Source organism: Lepus europaeus, chromosome 15, assembly GCF_033115175.1.
Source record: "Lepus europaeus isolate LE1 chromosome 15, mLepTim1.pri, whole genome shotgun sequence".
Taxonomy (NCBI): Eukaryota; Metazoa; Chordata; class Mammalia; order Lagomorpha; family Leporidae; genus Lepus; species Lepus europaeus.
The window spans coordinates 4,929,642-4,947,446 of NC_084841.1; the positions used below are offsets into that span (position 1 = coordinate 4,929,642).

General features: G+C 49.1%; 1 protein-coding gene across 1 annotated transcript in view; it reads left to right on the forward strand.

The window, feature by feature from the left end:
• The window catches only part of ADCY2 (adenylate cyclase 2), a 398,563-nt gene that overhangs the window by 221,387 nt on the left and 159,371 nt on the right, over nt 1-17,805 (forward strand). Inside the window, exon 4 of the mRNA XM_062211805.1 lies at nt 2,945-3,094. Coding sequence (XP_062067789.1) covers nt 2,945-3,094 — 150 coding nt within the window. The remainder of the gene's footprint in view (nt 1-2,944; nt 3,095-17,805) is intronic.

The following is a 17,805-nucleotide window of genomic DNA, read 5'->3' on the forward strand; positions in this document are numbered from 1 at the left end:
AGTGGGGTCCAGGAAGACAGTGCCTGCCACTCAAGGAGGTGGGGAATTGGGCTGGACTTTCAGTGTAGCAAGGGGTCCATTTGTGCACCTGCTAGGGGAGGCCATAGCAGGGTGGCTGTACGCAATCCTGTTGCTCACCCTTGGTTCTTATTTTGGAAGAATTTATTTTTAAAGTTGACATTTTACTTTAGAAGCTTTCTTAGGAGAGAAAGAGAAGCTGTTCTTATGAATATTCACTGTTTATTATTATTTCAGGTGCAACAAAGAAGGGCTAGGGTTTTCTAATTCTGAGCCGCATGATTTATGATGGATTTTTTTCATTTCCTGCATTCTTCAGTGCCCTGTGCTTCAGAATAAATCTGGCCCCAACAGGGTCTGAAGAATCTTTCACAAGGCAGATGGTCATTTTATAGAAGCCAAGTGTGACAGGCCTTAATTAACAGTGCCCTGCAGATCCAGTGCTGCAATTAGCTCCTGGGTAGCTAGAAGGTGATGCTGTTGGACACAAGCCAGGAAGGCCGCAAAGACTGCCCAGGTGCTCCCGCGGTGGCATTCACAGAAGTGACGTGTCAGAGAGGCACAGTGAGAAGGCAGAGAGATCTTGAGCTGAAAAACGTCTGGAAGCCACAGCAAAGTCTGCGTCGTCACTGCCAAGCCCTAGGCTGCTCGGACACAAGCACACCCGCCTCCCACACAGAGCACAGCCATCAGCTGTGCATCAGAGGCACGCTCCACACCCATCTCTCCCATGTACAAGTCGCACATGGATCACACAGACACACACAGGCATGCATCATGCACAAATCACTCATGCGCATAGAGCAACAGCCGCATTTAGCATGTCAAGCTCCGATACTGATGGAGGGGAGATAAAACGTGAAGATATGGAAGAACTTTCCATGGGGGAGCTGTGAGGGTGCAGGTGAGCCTTGGGTGCTGTCTGGTTCCAGGCCTCTGTGAAGTGACTGGGCTACCCGTGAGAGGGACCCCTTATGGTCTGCACATTCCTTGTCCCCACTTCTTTGGGCAGTCTGAATTTAGAGAGAACGTTTTATCCCATTCCTCATTCTGTCTAGCTCTGTCCCTCCATCCTCTAAGTTTGTTTCTCAGGGCTTTTTGATATCCGTGTTTTCCTTCTGGGTTCGTAACCTACTGAGAGGAAGATAAAGGCACGAGGCAGATGGGGGACAAAAGGTTGCCGGTGTAGCTGTTGCATCTTTTAGAAAAGGTGGTTAAGTCTGGGACAAAGGGTCTTAGGAATAGTCCCCTGAGCGAACCTGCCAGCCCCAGGGCAGGTGGTCCCACTGGAGGCAGAGCGTGGCTGTGAGGGTGACCACCCCCTTCAGGGAGGAAGGCCTGAATGGGGCGGGGCTAAGCTGTACAGGGGCTACGTCGGATCCTTCTGCCAGGCCTCCCACGGCAGGGCTGAGCAGCGAGGACTGCCAGGACTCTCTGCCAAGTCTCCTCCCGGGGAACCCTGAAAGCTTGGGGGTAAGATTCCCCCAGCGTTTCCGGTCTCCACCGGCCCTGCTCAACAGGTGGAGTGGCTCATGTGGCAGCTGATCCGAGGGATGCCCTTGCTTGGGATGGAAGCCACCGGTGACCTGTCCTGGGGAGAACTCCAGTGGGGTAGGCATCTGATCAGGGATGTCTCTCCACTGGCTGACCTGGAGGCCCAGCCCTGAGCGCAGGAGACCTTGCTCTGTGTGACTCGTTGACTACACAGTAAGAGCGCACACTGGAGCATCCACCGTCATTCCCTGTGGAGGAGAACATAAGTGAATGTTCCCAAAGGTCGTTTTGCCATATGTACCAAGGACTTAAAAATGTGTGTGGCTTTTGAGTCTGTATATTTTTGGTAACTGAGTCCAAGGAAATAATCAAATATGAAGCCCAAGCTTTGTACACGCTTGTACATGACCTTGACCTCTGTAGCACCATGCAGATGCACAGAGTATTAATCCAGTATCTATTGAGCAATGCCAGTCTAAGTGAGGCTAGAGGCACCGCAGCAAATAGTATCCCGGCAGGTGCAACCCTGTTTCTACAGAATTTCTAGAATCTGAAATTAATCATTAAATTATATTTAATTTAAGTGATTAATCATTAAATGAGCAGAGCAGAAAACTGCATCCAGAATGAACTCACACCTTTCAGAACTGGATAGAGACCTTGACAAAGCCACATATGTTTCTGATTTGAGAATACCAGGGACATGGGGTAGACAGACAAGGCCATCTGGACAGTGAATTTACTTCCTGGGCAGGCTAATTCTCATTTTTAGCTTTTCTTCAAGTTGTTTTCCTCCCAAACTGTTGTGGACGAGAATTATTTTTTTGTTTTGTTTTTCATCATGGAGTCATGAGGTGTATGTTTTGAAAGGCTGTCGAATTCCTGAGTAACACAGGATAAGGGATGGGGTGTCATCGTCCCGGTCTCTGTGAGCTCAGCTTCGGTGGGAGGGCCGCAGGTGTCTGTCTCCCAGGCTCACCGTGGTGCTGTGTGACAGCCAGGACATCTCGGGTGCTCAGGAACAGCCTGCAGGCTGGCTGGGGCAGCTCTGCTCCGTGTTCCTCTCATCCCAGGGCCAGGGATGTGTTCTTTCTCTGGGTGACCCAAAGCCCACGTGGCCCCCAACTGAGACTTGAATCTGGTTCCTGTTTATTCCTAGCCACGTCACATTAGCCAAAGTAAGATGAACCCTGTACATGCCTGAGCCCAAAGTCCAGTGTCATCTACCAGTGAGTGTGGATTTATGGAGGGGATAGCATCCCTAGTGGAGAGGGAAGCTATCTGTTCAGTGAATGAGAACGTTAATGTGGAAACAGAAGTAAAAAGAACTCGCCCGGCTACCTGTGAGACCGTGGCTGGTGTGCATTTAGTTTTGTTGCTTTCCTGAGTTGGAAATGCCCGCCCTGTTGAGTGGCTCCGTCTGTGTCCTCAGATCCTGGCCAACGTGATCATCTTCATCTGCGGGAACCTGGCGGGAGCCTACCACAAGCAGCTCATGGAGCTGGCACTGCAGCAGACCTACCGAGACACCTGCAACTGCATCAAGTCCCGGATCAAGCTGGAATTCGAGAAGCGTCAGCAGGTAAAAGAAATTTATGGTCCCACATCCCCGCTGTCTCAGTCATCATTAACGTGGTGCTGTTCCTCATCGCGTCCTACACGGAGTTAATCCACTCATGGGCTTCCGAAGAAAACCAGAGGCGCAGCTGTGCGCCTGGCAGCTGTAAACACAGGAGCAGGGGTGGGGTCTTCCCCAAGCAGCCTTCAGGCCTCGTGACCCAGGGCCAGCAGTGCACACATCAGCAGGCACTGACACATGGCTGGGAGACGCAGAGAATGGTAACGTTTGTTCAGGCACGCACTTAGGGGTGGCATTTGTGGCAGGAGACTGACTCAGCCTAAATAGGAGTCTCTTCTTGCTATGGTGCCCTCACTGTGCCCCCTGTGGGACCCACTGTCCATGGGGGACAGGATAACGGCAGCGACTGCTGGGGGAGATGGTTGGGACTGGACCATCAGATCAAGTGAGGAGCTGCTGGATGTTGTCTGCAGCCATCCCGGGGTGGTTGTGGGGGTGCTGCATAGAAGCACCCACCAGGGAACTGTACCGACCGCGACACAGCATTGCAGAGTAAGAAATGAGGCCGAGTGCAAGACGTGTGGCCACCAAGCCAGGTGGTGCCGTGCAGGGCGGCAGAAGCAGGCCAGATGGATTCGCGCTGGAGGGGAACCCTGCATTTGACATGCTTGATTTCAGGTGATGGCAGGACATCAGTGAGAAAGCTGTGTGTCCCTGGCTCTGCCTTTAATCACCAGGAACCCAGTCTTGGAAGACCGTGATTAGCGTGGCTTCCCTGAGCGCTGTGCCCCCCTCTCCGCCAGTGTTCCTCATCATACCTACGCTCCTATTGGTATTTGGCACATGTAGATACTTAATTATTGTTTGTTAAATTGCGCTGAATTAGTCCATTCTAGAAAACTGCATCAAATCATATTAGGGGCCAAAAAAATCCTTTAGATGTTGGCGCTGCACTTTGGTTTGCGTGCGCACTGCTGAAATGTAATTGAATTCCTTTTCAGGAATGGGCACAGCAGTTCATTTGTTGAGCACTTTGATCGAGCACCAGTTTCGGGTCAGGCATGGTTCTGGACCCCGTGGTACAGCTGTCAATATGTTGTTTCTCTCTGGCGTTAGTAGAAAATCTCACTATTTGAAAACTTGAATGTCATACAAACAAAGGGAATCCTTGTATAACTGATGTTGGTTCTTTGGTCTGTATGTGTGTCATATCCTGGCTTCAGCGTTAAGATGCATAGACAGCTACTGTGCATCAGTGTTCAGTAATGCACAGCTGGGTTCTAGAAGCTTCCACAGTGTGAACAAGCAGCACATGGTGTTCACTGTGGGTTCTGCTGTACTGGCTGCTGAGAGGTTCAGTGTTCCAGCAGTGGACTGGGTGAGGTTGGTTCACGCAGAACATGTTTAACTTTGTTTTCCATCACCTCCAGAATCCACATCAAAATGGCCATAAGACTGCAGAGAGCTGAAATTCCAAGATTATGTGGCCTCATATTTATAGTCACAGCTTTGACAGACACAGGAAGTCAGGCTGCTGATGTCAGCTGCACCTCGTATTTCTCTGGAGAGACCAAGGCAGCCGAAAGCATGTGGTGCCTCCTGGCCCCAGGAGCTGAGGGGTGCAGCGGGCAGCCAGGACCACCCGAGGACCTGATCCTCGAGTGCTCAGAATGCTGGAGACGTGAAGGGGCCGTTGTAGGAGGTATTAGAAGACAGTCACTTACCAGTTATAAAGAGGAACCAGTAATGCTTTTGAAAATAAAGACAGAGAAAAGGGGCACTGAAGAATAAGAACTTCTGTTAGGAAGCTTGTTAAAATAGAATTTAAGTCCTCAAGTGCGTCTTTCACAAAAGTTGGGAGTCTACTTCCAGCGTCTGATGCCTAGAATGTATAATTTTTTTTTAAACGAGGGCTTCAGAAAATATGTTCCTAGAATGAGAATAAATGTTTATATATATATTTTTCAAACCAGAATGCTGTCAAATGAGAACAAGAAATTCTCTTGTTGAAAGAAGTTAAAAAAAAAAAAAAGATGTAATCTGACAGATTTAAGGAAACATAAGAACTGGTCAATGGCAGTCTACGTGGCCTTCATAGAGGGGAGCAGCCCTCCAGGCGATGAGACCTGGTGGGGAGCCACAGACCAGATCAAGGTTGTGGGCCCCGCCTGTCCCTCCCCTGGGCCCCAACAGTCACTCCCTGGGTCCCACCTGTCACTCCCCTGGCCCCACCTGTCCCTCCCCTGGGCCCCACCTGTCATTCCCCTGGTCCTCACCTGTCACTCCCCTGGTCCCACCTGTTCCTCCCCTGGTCCCACCTGTCCCTCCCCTGGCCCCACCTGTCCCTCCCCTGGGCCACCTGTCACTCCCCTGGTCCCACCTGTTCCTCCCCTGGACCTTACATGCCACTCCCCTGGTCCTCACCTGTCGTTCTCCTGGTCCCACCTGTCACTCCCCTGGGCCACCTGTCACTCCCCTGGGCCACCTGTCACTCCCCTGGCCCCACCTGTTCCTCCCCTGGTCCCACCTGTCACTCCCCTGGTCCCACCTGTCACTCCCCTGGTCCCACCTGTCCCTCCCCTGGGCCCCACCTGTCACTTCCCTGGTCCCACCTGTCCCTCCCCTGGGCCCCACCTGTCACTTCCCTGGTCCCACCTGTCACTCCCCTGGGCCCCACCTGTCACTCCCTGTGCCCCATCTGTTCCTCCCCTGGACCTTACATGCCACTCCCCTGGTCCTCACCTGTCGTTCTCCTGGTCCCACCTGTCACTCCCCTGGTCCCACCTGTCACTCCCCTGGCCCCACCTGTTCCTCCCCTGGCCCCACCTGTTCCTCCCCTGGTCCCAGCTGTCACTCCCCTGGTCTCACCTGTCCCTCCCCTGGGTCCCACCTGTCGCTCCCCTGGACCCCACCTGTTGCTCCCCTGGACCTTACATGCCACTTCCCTGGGCTCTACATGTCACTTGCACTGGATCCCACCTGTCACTTCCCTAGTCCCACCTGTCACTCCCCTGGTCCCACCTGCCACTCCCTGGTCCCACCTGTCACTTCTTCTCTGGTCCCACCTGTCACTCCCCTGGTCCCACCTGTCACTCCCTGGGCCCCACCTGTCACTCCCCTGGTCCCACCTGTTCCTCCCCTGGTCCCACCTGTCACTCCCCTGGTCCCACCTGTCACTCCCTGGGCCCCACCTGTCACTCCCCTGGTCCCACCTGTCACTCCCCTGGCCCCACCTGTTCCTCCCCTGGTCCCACCTGTCACTCCCCTGGGCCCACCTGTCACTCCCTGGTCCCACCTGTCACTCCCCTGGTCCCACCTGTCACTCCCTGGGCCCCACCTGTCACTCCCCTGGTCCCACCTGTCACTCCCCTGGCCCCACCTGTTCCTCCCCTGGTCCCACCTGTCACTCCCCTGGGCCCACCTGTCACTCCCCTGGTCCCACCTGTCACTTCTTCTCTGGTCCCACCTGTCACTCCCCTGGTCCCACCTGTCACTCCCTGGTCCCACCTGTCACTTCTCTGGTCCCACCTGTCACTCCCTGGGCCCCACCTGTCACTCCCCTGGTCCCACCTGTTGCTCCCCTGGCCCCACCTGTCACTCCCCTAGTCCCACCTATCACTCCCTGGTCCCACCTGTCGCTCCCGTAGTCCCACCTGTCGCTCCCCTGGGCCCCACCTGTCACTCCCCTGGGTCCCCTTGGACCACTTCCCTAGGACCCCACAAGCTTGCCCTCTTGCAAATTCTTTTGCTCCCCCACAGTCACTTGGGCAAACAGTAGCATCCTTTAAGTTCTGCTTTCCTGAGGAGTTTGTCCTGAGCAACCAGAAAATGTTTTATTCCAGTCAGTGTTTGGAGCACTGAATACTGCCCAGGTGAGCACTCACCTTGACCATCGCTTTGTAGGAAACTGAGGCTCCAGAGGCTGGCAGGCTGCCTTCGTGGACAGTTCCTGGTCTTGTTTCCTGGCTCCCCTTCACTGCCCTTAACCTTTGCAGAGGGAAGTGAATGGCAGGTGAGCCCAGGAACTGTCCCGCCTCGCCCCAGGAGGGGCCCACAGAAAGCTGGTGCTCCTGGGAAGGTCTGGGGGCTGACGGCTTTCCCAAGTGCTCGGCCTTCACTTTATGACATGTTTCCTAGACACAAATGAGATTTAAAAACCACGTTTGACTGAAGCGGCTGTTTGTGCTATAAGGTGTTGGGTGAGACTGGATTGAAAAATGTTGGCAGAGATTTTCTCAGAGTTGTATCCTTGCCCTCAAAGTGCCTCATATAGGAACAATAAAAATTGTGATTTTTTTATTAAGTAGGAAAAGTTGTGCATTGTACTAGAGTTGTGGTCATCTCTATTTTTAAAAATACTTTTATTTATTTGAAAGGGAAATGGAGAGAGAATGGAGAGAGAGAGACAGAGATGGAGAGAGAGAGAGAGAAAGAAATGGAGGAAGGGAGGGAGATCTCCCCTGTTTCCAAATTCCAAAAGCCTGTGATAGCCAGGGCTGGGCCAGACCAAAGCCAGGAGAAGGGAATTCAATGCAGATCTCTGATGCAGGTGGCAGGGACCCAACCTTATCTGAGGCATCGTCTGCTGCCTTTCTCGCTGTGCATCAGCAGGAAGCTGGATGGAAGCAGAGCCAGGACGCAACCCAGGCACTCTGATGTGTGAAGGCGGCGTCCCAGGCAGCAGCTGAAGCACTGACTGCCAGCCCCAGACGCTCACCTCTCAGAGTTCTGGCTTCTGTCTTGAGTTTCACATCCTGCAGGAAAAGCAGAGAGGCTGTTCATCAGACCTAACAACGTAGGAGTACGTAACAGATCTCAGGGACTAAGGAGAGCCAGATTCCGAGCAAGATAAGTACTTGGGCAGTTGCAATAAATATTGCCTCCATAGAGTAAAACCTGGGTTGCTTTCTATGGTGAACAAACCCTCGTCATATGTTGTCTTTGTAAAAAAAATTAATTCAAATAATTTTTGCTTGGTCTATTGAAATCTGGAGCCATCCTATGCATATGGCAGAATATATATTCTGTTAAGAAGTACTAGTCCAGTGAGGCACAAGGACCCCAGGTGTGCCTGGGTTCTGTCCCCTTGTATTAGAGTTCAATGAACCAGTGACCTTGCTGGCTGCCCTTGGATGCAAAATGTTTCCTCCCTGCAGAGCTCAAGGGACAAGCAAGAGTCCTGGTGTGACCATGGCTCAGTAGAGAGTGAGCATACCCATCTTTGTCCCAGTGGGCTAGCAGGGACTATTATGGTGTTATTGAATGTATTCAGTATCTCATTTGTGTGGCTGTGTGAAGCATTTTGAAGTTGAGATTTGAACTGCTAAGGTTTGGTCTTTTTTCATGGTGAAAGAGAACAAAAGCAACTTCTATTTCTTTCAGTTCTCATAATGTAGTTTCATATTTTTACAGATACTGTTGTACTAGATTCCTACTGCAACTGCAATATAGCACCACGGCCATGGTGGTTTAAAACAAGATAGATTTATTAGCTTGCTGTTCTCGAGACTAGAAATCCAAAACCAGTCTCATGGGTTAAAGTCAAGCGGCTGGAAGCCCTGCAAGCTCTGAGGGAAAATTTGCTTCCTTGACAGCACTCCTTGGCTCCTAGATGCTCCCTCTACCTTCAAAGATAGAATCTTCCAATCGCTGTCCCTCACAGACCTCTGATTCCGCTGTAGCAGACTCTTCCCTCCCTCCAGCTCTAACCCTCCTGATTCCCTCGTGTGACTCCTGTAGCTGCACTGGGCTCCCCTGGATGGTCCAGGATGGTCTCAATGTCCTTAATCGAATCCTATCTGTAAATCACATCAAATTTGTCACCTAAGATAACATAGTCACAGGAGATATCCTAACAGGCCTGCCATCCCATCTACCGTGCTGACCCCGTATTCCATAGCTGGTCTGTGACTTAAGGTTTTTTCCCCCATTTAAACTAAATAAAGAGCTGTACAGTTACTTGTTCAGGATCACACAGCTAGAGACTAGATTCCAGGGCTGTGCCACCTCCCATGTTGACTCTGCAAAGGTTTCCTGGAGTGATCGTTGGGAATATGTGAACTGGAGAGTTTCCCAGCCATGAAGGACGTTTATGATGGAAACTCCACCTGACTCCAGGCCAAACTAAGCAGTATTTCCAGTATCCAAATGATATCCTGCCAAGAAAGTAGGTGGCAGCTGGTCCTCCCGTTGCATTCTCCTGCACTAGGATTAAACAACGGAAGTCCGCTGACACCCTGGGCTTGCATTTCAAGTGACCACACAGAGACAGGGCGGTGACTGATGCCAGCCATGTACCGCCCACCCCCAGTCCTCTCAGCATCAGCTTCAGTCTTCCACAAGGCAAACACATTGAGCAGAAAAGTCTTCTGTTCTGTGCCATGGGCATTTGGTAACAAGCTGTTCTGAGCATCTTTTACCAGCCCCATCTCTCCACGTTCAGAGATTGACCTTTCTCCAGAAGAAAGGCCGGTGTGAGGACCCGTGGATCACGGGACACCTTCCTCTTTGCCAGTTGTCTCTTCTGGGTCAGATGGAGCAGTCCAGGCCGGGGAATCACAACGGTAGGCACCACTTCAGAGAACCCAACTGGTCATTAAGAGTGCAGAAGAGGCCGGCGCTGTGGCTCAATAGGCTAATCCGCCTAGCGGCACCAGCACACCAGGTTCTAGTTCCGGTTGGGGTGCCGGATTCTGTCCCGGTTGCCTCTCTTCCAGGCCAGCTCTCTGCTGTGGCCAGGAAGGCAGTGGAGGATGGCCCAAGTGCTTGGGCCCTGTACCTGCATGGGAGACCAGGAGAAGCACCTGGCTCCTGGCTTCGGATCAGTGAGATGCACCGGCCACAGCGGCCATTGGAGGGTGAACCAACGGCAAAAGGAAGACCTTTCTCTCTGTCTCTCTCTCACTGTCCACTCTGCCTGTAAAAAAAAAAAAGAGAGAGAGAGAGAGAGAGAGAGAGAGAGAGAGTGCAGAAGAGTTTGAGCCAGTGGCACTTTCTCGCTGCAGATCCTGGAGAATTACAGCAGCAATTCAGTACTCAGAGCCAGGTGGTGCACCCAGCAGGTGGCAGCACACATCGAAGCACACGCGCCCTGGAGAATTTGCACATTGGTCCTGAGATGGTGGCATTGCTAGGGCTCCAATTCCTCCAGAGACTCCTAGTGGAATTCTCCCCTGACCTCCAGGATGAGTTTGTGGCGTGCCCACTGCTTTCTAGTTCCTTAAATAACTGCTTCTCTCCTTTGTCCTACTTTCTCTTCCTTAATGAAGAAGACATAGCTTACATCAGTCTTGGTCATTACATGTTCCATTTTATTAAATGATGATTGCCTGTTTCTCTCTTTGTATTTGTCTCCCAGTGGAGAAGGCATAGTTCTTTAGCTGTGGGTCTCCACTTTTTTTTAGTACTATGTGGAAGAGTGAATGATATAGAAGAGGGCACTGTTTACATGAAAGGTAAAATTTCATACAAGGGCTCACCTCATGGCATTTGCCATTGCAGTCGGTCAGAATGAAGTCAGTCCAGGAGTTGTTCTGACAGTTTGCACCAGTGTGGTGCCGATCCCTCCATTCTGTGAAACTCACGTGCCGTGCCTCATTGAGATAGCTCAAGATGCTTCAGTTTGTGGGCATTTTAAGGGAGGAGTGACAGTCAATTCCAGGGAAAAAATACTGCAAATCCTCCGATCAAATCTGCAACATTTTCAGAGAGGTCCGTTCGTTACAAGGCCTGGGATCGCTGCATATTTTCCAAGATCCCAGTAAATGTGCCATGAATGTGGACACTGCTCCCTGTAAGGAGAATGACTGTTCAGAGACTGAAGATCCAGTGGAAGGGGCACGGACTGTCGGGAGTCACGGTCAAGCCTTGGTGCCCTGAAGTGCGCAAGTGCCGAGGGCTTGAGGGCTCACAGACAGCTGCTAACCAATGTTTGCCCATTTTTGGAAAAATTAGACATTTTGCTCTAAGGAGAAAAAAAATAGGCTATAATAATCAAGAAAAGATTCTTTTAATAATGAAGTATATGCAGTTATCTATTTAAATTATGACAGTAGAGAAGCCCATTGATAAAATAAAACTCTAGCATTGTCTTCTATGTAGGACAACTGAGCAGAACCCTCTGCCAGTGCCTAGGGTGAGGAAGCACCCGACTCTGCCTACAGATTTTCAAACTCGGTGGCGAGCCATGTCAATGCTGGCAACGATGTGTATTATGCAAAGGTTAATCTCGTGGACAGAGCCAGGAAAGTTCTACATCATTTGATAAGATAAAATAAACCTGATGAAAAGGCATTCAAACACTAGCCTTTCTAGTATTGTCATTTTTTTTTTTTTCAATATAAGTTTCCTTTGACTTTGAAATTGGAACGTCGGAATGAAGTGGTTCGTCACTGGGAGGAAAAGCAGAGAGCTTGTCCATCACAGGAGCAGTCTCCAAAGGTCAGAGCCAGTGGCCCGCCCCCTCCCCCCAGCCCGCCCCAGACAGGTGCAGACCAGACTCAAGGCTGGGAAGAGGGTTACAGTGAGAATCGGGGTGGCGATGGCTGGCAGATTTGCAGTAATGTACAGCTTCCAAGGTTGTCACTATTACAGAGTTAGGTAGCATTCGTTCGGCAAAAACAAGTCACAAGCAGAAGCCCTCAGCCCTTGCCACACCCACAGTCATAAAGATGAACTTGTCACTCTCCCGTGTCAGCAAGGACGCAGGACTGCACCAACCCACCTGACATTAGGAAAGGGGCTTTTGTGACATTTTCTGGTTTCGGGGACCAGGATCAAGATTCTCTAAAAAGAGTGAGAACTCGCACAGTGGTAGAGGTGGTTTGTTCATTAAGCTGAAATTCACTCTGAACAGCTTCCCATAGCAGTGGCATACGTAAAATTCACACAGAAGCCTCATCCTTTTTTATATTTGTCACATACAAGAGAAAATGTGTCCCTACTCCCAAAATCAAAGCCTCGGGCCTTCCGATTGCCATCACTCTGTGATTGCCATCACCATTTTTCTTTCTGTAAATGTAATCACAGATGCCCCCATTGTCCCTTCGAGTTGAGGAGGAGGGAGTCCACTTGGAGTCGTGGTTGTAGGACTGGCTTTGAAATTTACACTGCTGATCTTTCATACTTAATAGTGTGTTACGGAAACACGGCAGTGGATACAGATTCTCCCTTTGGACTTGGTGTGCTTGCCGAATTGAAGTGCCCAGTTATGTCTACACCACATTAAAGATGGGGATTCAAGAGCGTCTCATTGATTATGCCTTTGGGGGATTTAGTTTTAGGGTTGCTTGAATATCCTCAAGGTTTTAGGAAATTTTGTTCCAGGATTTCTCTAAAAGAGGCCTTAGTATGTTCACATGTTATGGGCCAGTTGATTTGTGTGTGATACTGGATGTGAAAATCTTAACCAAAGGGTTTTTTTTTTTTTCTAAGTGTGAAAGAATGAAGATCTATATAATATACTCAGACTGAAATACAAAGAATATGTGAAATAATGATAGGCACACAAAGCTGTGCATGTGCTTTTCAAAGTAAATCATATTTTACATATGTCCTTCCACTAAATGCAGTATCATACATGATATGGAAGAGTCTAGTTCTCTCAATGCCAGAATTCCAAATCCACAGTTTTTTTTGTTATATGCCAGGGATTGTCCCAGTGAGGGGAATACTGGGGTCCCTGAAACTGAAGATTCCTTAAATTCTAAGGGTTGGAGACAAGCTGTAACTTACAAAATCCATTATTCTCACGAGAATACACAACAGGATACCAGTGCAACGTAGAAGAGGAGGTTGTGGGGCCTCCTGGGTAGGACGGGGCTGGCTTCTCCAGGGATTGGTATTTGAAATGAAACATGAGTTGCAGAAGACTGTGATCCAACAAGAGCCCAGGCAAAGGTTTCCTGGCAACGGGGACAGGGACCATAGAGGTCTTGAGTCAGGAGCAGGAGCCAGCTTCTCTGCTTGTAGGACATAGAGGCCAGTGACACAGTTGACAGGTGGGGGACAGCTAGGAGCCAGCCTGCACACTGGGATTAGCAAATTGTGTTGAGGCTTTGAAGTTTCACTGTACATTGGGTGAGAAGTCACTGAAATGTGTAAGTAAGGTAGTGACGTTCGTAAAGGATCCTCTGGCTGAGAGCAGAGCGTGGACGGGAGAAGGAAGGAATGCCAATAATCGGTGACTCACTAGAAGCCCTGTGTCTTACTCCACTTCCTGTTACTATAAGGGAATGCTGGGTGATTTATAAATCGTGGAGGCTTTTTAGTCCATGGTTCCGAAGGCCAGCAAGTCTCAGAGATGGCGCTAGCATCTAGCGAGGGCCTTCCTTCTGCATCAGAACCTGGCAGATTGCATCACAGGTTGAGACAGAGCACGCTGCTAGCTTGAGTCTCTCTTCTTACAAAACCGCTAATGACTCCATCCATCCTCATGACCACCCAGAGGCCCCATAGTCAACGTCTACTAACATGTAAGTTCAGGGCCTACGTTTCTAACACGATAATTTTCGGTGGAGATGTTGGGACCACAGCACCACGTCAGTACAGACTACACATAAGAGTGGTGTGGGTTGAAGTAGCAGATCCAGGACGCATTTTGAAACTGAACCAGTAGGCGTCACTTTTGGTTTGGATGTTGGGTGAGGGAAAGGTGAACTCGAAGAGCGTATCTGAAATTGAGCTTCAGCACTGGCCACTTCTAAGATTTCAGAGTGACCACTGCACTGTTGGGAGGTGGGAGTACAGTGGACATCAAGAGTTGAGTTTTAATAGCTTTCTATTTATTTTTGTTAAAATTTGTTATTGTGATATTGATATCAGGGAAATAGATTTAATGCAGTTTATAGATAAAATCCTAAGAATATGATACTTCCCTCCCTCTCCCCTCTCCTCTGTTCTCTTCTTTTTCTTTCTTTCTTTTAAATTTTGAGATATTTTGAGTTTGCATTATAGTCTAAGGCTTGATGCTCCACTAAATAAAGATTTTAAAAAGTAAAAAGACCATAGTTCAGCAGGAATTTAGGCAATTGTTATAAACAATAATCAAGGGAAAAATGTTCATGTCATGCAGAGTAATTCTTTTTTTTAAAAAAATCATATCATTAAAACTATAGAGCTATGTCATTCTTAACAACTTGCTTGACAAAGGACAAAACATAGTCCGATAAAACTGTATTTGTAGCAATACTGATGGGATTGCAGCAGTAATTAAAAGTCTTCCATCAAGGAAAAGTTCAGGGCCTGATGGCTTCACTACTGAATTCTACAAAACATTCGAAGAAGAAATAACACCATTACATTTCAGACTATTACAAAATATTGAACAGGATAGAACTCTGCCAAACTCTTTTTATGAGGCCACTCTGATATCAAAACTGAACGAAGACATAAATAATTCATTTTGAGAAGATTCTTACACACTCAAGGGAAGGTGCCGAGCTGGCAGTGTAAATCAGGTTTGGGCCATATGAGTGCTACTTAAAGCTATAGGACCAGCTGAAATTCCGCTAGGGTGGGCACGTGGCACATGACTAGAGATGATAAAGGGGCTCCCAGATCAAACCATGAGGCACGTAGGTGTGTAAGCAGCAATTGAGGGAAAACGCCCAGGGGAAGATCAGCCGGGTACGGAGGTTGTCCTTTTTTTCTAATCTGATCCTGAGCCATGTGCTGAAGGGTCTGTAATCCCTAAACCTTCCCTGGTGGGCCTCCAGTGGACTCAGCTGTGCGGTTTGCAGTACGCCTCCCAGGACACTTCCTTATGCTGGCAGATGGCCCAGTGCCCATGTGACCCATCTGTGACCAGGTGTCCCTGTCACAAGACACATGTTCACAAAGGCAGGTGACCCTGTGGCTCTCTTCTCACCTTATGCCCGCTGAGAAAGCCACTTTCCGGGAGAGCCCTGACGGAGATAGGAGTTAGGGTCAGGTGTATGGGTCAGGCAAGACACAGAGGAAAAACGGAAGCGGTTTATGTCTCACGGCAATGTATTACCTAGAGATCACAGAGCAAAGAGGGCAGCTGCTTCCTCGCAGGCCAAGGAAAGCGGGACCATCTGGACATAGACATGCACACTCCACCAGTGGGCGGGGACATGGACAAGTGAGAGAGGCACCTGTGGCTGAGGCCCTGCTGGGGTCCAGGGCATGGCCCATACAGCTTTCTCCTAGCAAGTTCTTTTTTTTTAAGATTTATTTATTTTTTGAAAGAATTACAGAGAGACAGAGGCATAAACAGAGAGAGAGAGAGAGGTCTTCCATCTGCTGGTTCACTCCCCAAATGGCCACAGTGACTGGAGCTGTCCTGATCTGAAGCCAAGAGCCTGGAGCTTCTCCTGGGTCTCCCACGTGGGTTAAGGGGCCTGAGAACTTGGCCCATCCTCTACTGCTTTCCCAGGCCACAGCAGAGAGCTGGATTGGAAGAGGAGCAGCTGGGACTTGAACCAGTGCCCATATGGGATGCCAGCACTGTAGGTGTTGGCTTTCCCCGTTATGCCACAGCACCGGCCCCCATCTCCTAGCAAATTCTAAGAGCAGGTTTAGAGTAGTACATGAGGTCCGTGGACTCCTGTGGTCCCTGTGGCAAGGCTGCACTGTCCAAGTAGTTTGTGGAGCCGTTGGGAGAGGTCAAGCCTGCTGGCTGCTCATGGGAGGGTGTCCCCAGGAGGGGCTTCTCTGAGGCAGCATCTGAATCCGCTACCCGAGGAGCTGGGAGAAGGCGACAAAACGCTTCAGCTGATGTTTGAAATGGATGCCAAGGCAACACACAGCCCTAAGAAGTCTTTACTATATGGGAAAACTCAGAGCGTGTGGTTGCAAGAGAAGGTTTGAAAGGGGGTGGTGGTCCACGTAAGTGGATGCTGAGAATCTTGGTGGGAAGTGTCTAGAAGGGACCCCTGCCCTTGGCGAAATAGTGCCACCAGTGACGTGTGCAACACAGTTTTGATGGAGCAGAAGTGTTAGAATGACTGCAGTCCGATGATGAGAAAATGGGAGGTGAGGACTGTGACACAGTGAGAGCCCTCAGCTCTTGTGAAACGCCTTACAAAGAGCCACTTGTTGATTTCGGATTTCCCTTACCCGAGATGGAAACCGATGTTGTGTTAAAACTTGGTATGACGTCCCCGAAAAAACATTTTAAACCACCTGTTGACTGTTTTTCTGTTCTGCATCACACAAGGTTTCTGCATGTGTCTGTCTGTGGTTCTGAGTCACTGATGCCAAACGGGATGGACAGAAGGGTTCTCTGATTTTTCTAGAAGAGCAGCCGCAGTTTGTGAAGCTTCACACCTGGAGTCCATCCCATCTGCTAGCTCATCTCTGGTAATAGCTGCTAGAAAGAATTGAAACAAAGTAGGAGTCATTTAAAAATGAACCACGAAAGGGAACAAAATGTCTACAAGGTTGTAGGTAAAATAAAGAGAATGAATGAAGACAGAAATTCAAGCCTCAACTAGTTTTATGTTTTAGAAGTATGTTCGGGTAAATCTATACAATGAACTGTTAAAAGAATACCAGTTCTGCCTCTTAGAAAAAAAAACCAGCACATGTCTGTGTGCCAGCAAAGCCGCCATCCAAGGAAATTGCCGTCCAGAGCTCCCAGGTTTCGAGGCTGGGTAGTTTGGCACAAAGCATCGTCTTCATTATGACACTGGAGAAGGCAGAGAGAGAGTGGTGCAGGGGTCCATGTTGCTGGAGTAGCATCCCACCAGCAGGCCAGCCCAGGACTCCTCCTACCCTCCTAAGTTAGTGGATTCTTTGGTGGTAGAGGTATTATTTCATTATTTTCTCTGTATTCTCTGTTATTATCAATAGTTCTAAAACCACCACTTTGTACCCCTGGGACCCCTGAGTATCCTTCCACCCTCTTGAGAAACCATTCACAAATCTCCCTCCATCTCTCCCAAATTCTGTACACATTCAGTGCAGTCTTTGAACCCTTCATATCTCATGGCTCCTGTGCACAAACCCAGATACTACCAAGTTTATCTTCCCATAATGAGCCTCATGTACATGCTCCATGCTCCGCTGTGAAAATAATGCTTGGTCCTGTTGAAACTTTAAACACCAAACTAAGGCAAACAACAAGGATTTATAACTCCAAATTCTTCTCGACCCATCTTCTTCTCCCTCGTAGTTTCTAGTGTAATTTTGGCTGATGCATTTCTATGTACTTGAGTTATTTTTGCCTCATTGTCATGGGAGTGATCAGTATTCCTCCAGAGGGGAATATAGATACAGAATTGTGTGTGTGTGTGTGTGTGTGATGCAATTTCTATGTCAAAGATAAAATACTAGCTTGAAATCATCCCAGCTTGTTAATTCAGATGCAATGAAGAACATGCATTTAAACCAGGCTTTATTAAAACACTCGGTTCACGGATACAATTGTCGTGACAGTTTGCAGGGTAACGAGTCTTCAGAACAGTGTTAGATTTTGACAGTGATGAGTACAGTACTTAACGTGATTACTATTTCAGGTCTTTGCTGGTGAATTTATTAAGAAGTTGAGGAGCAAAACATTTAGAGGAACATTGTGGAAAGTGCTGTCAAGGATGGGTCAGTACTGTCGAGAAATGTTAGAGTCTGCCCTTTAAAGGAGCACATTGGTCATGGACCACCCAAACCCTGAGCGCTCAGGTTCCATTCTTTCCAAAAGAGAGGGCCCCCTGCAAAGTGATGACTGACATTGTAATCCTCTATTGAAAAACAGA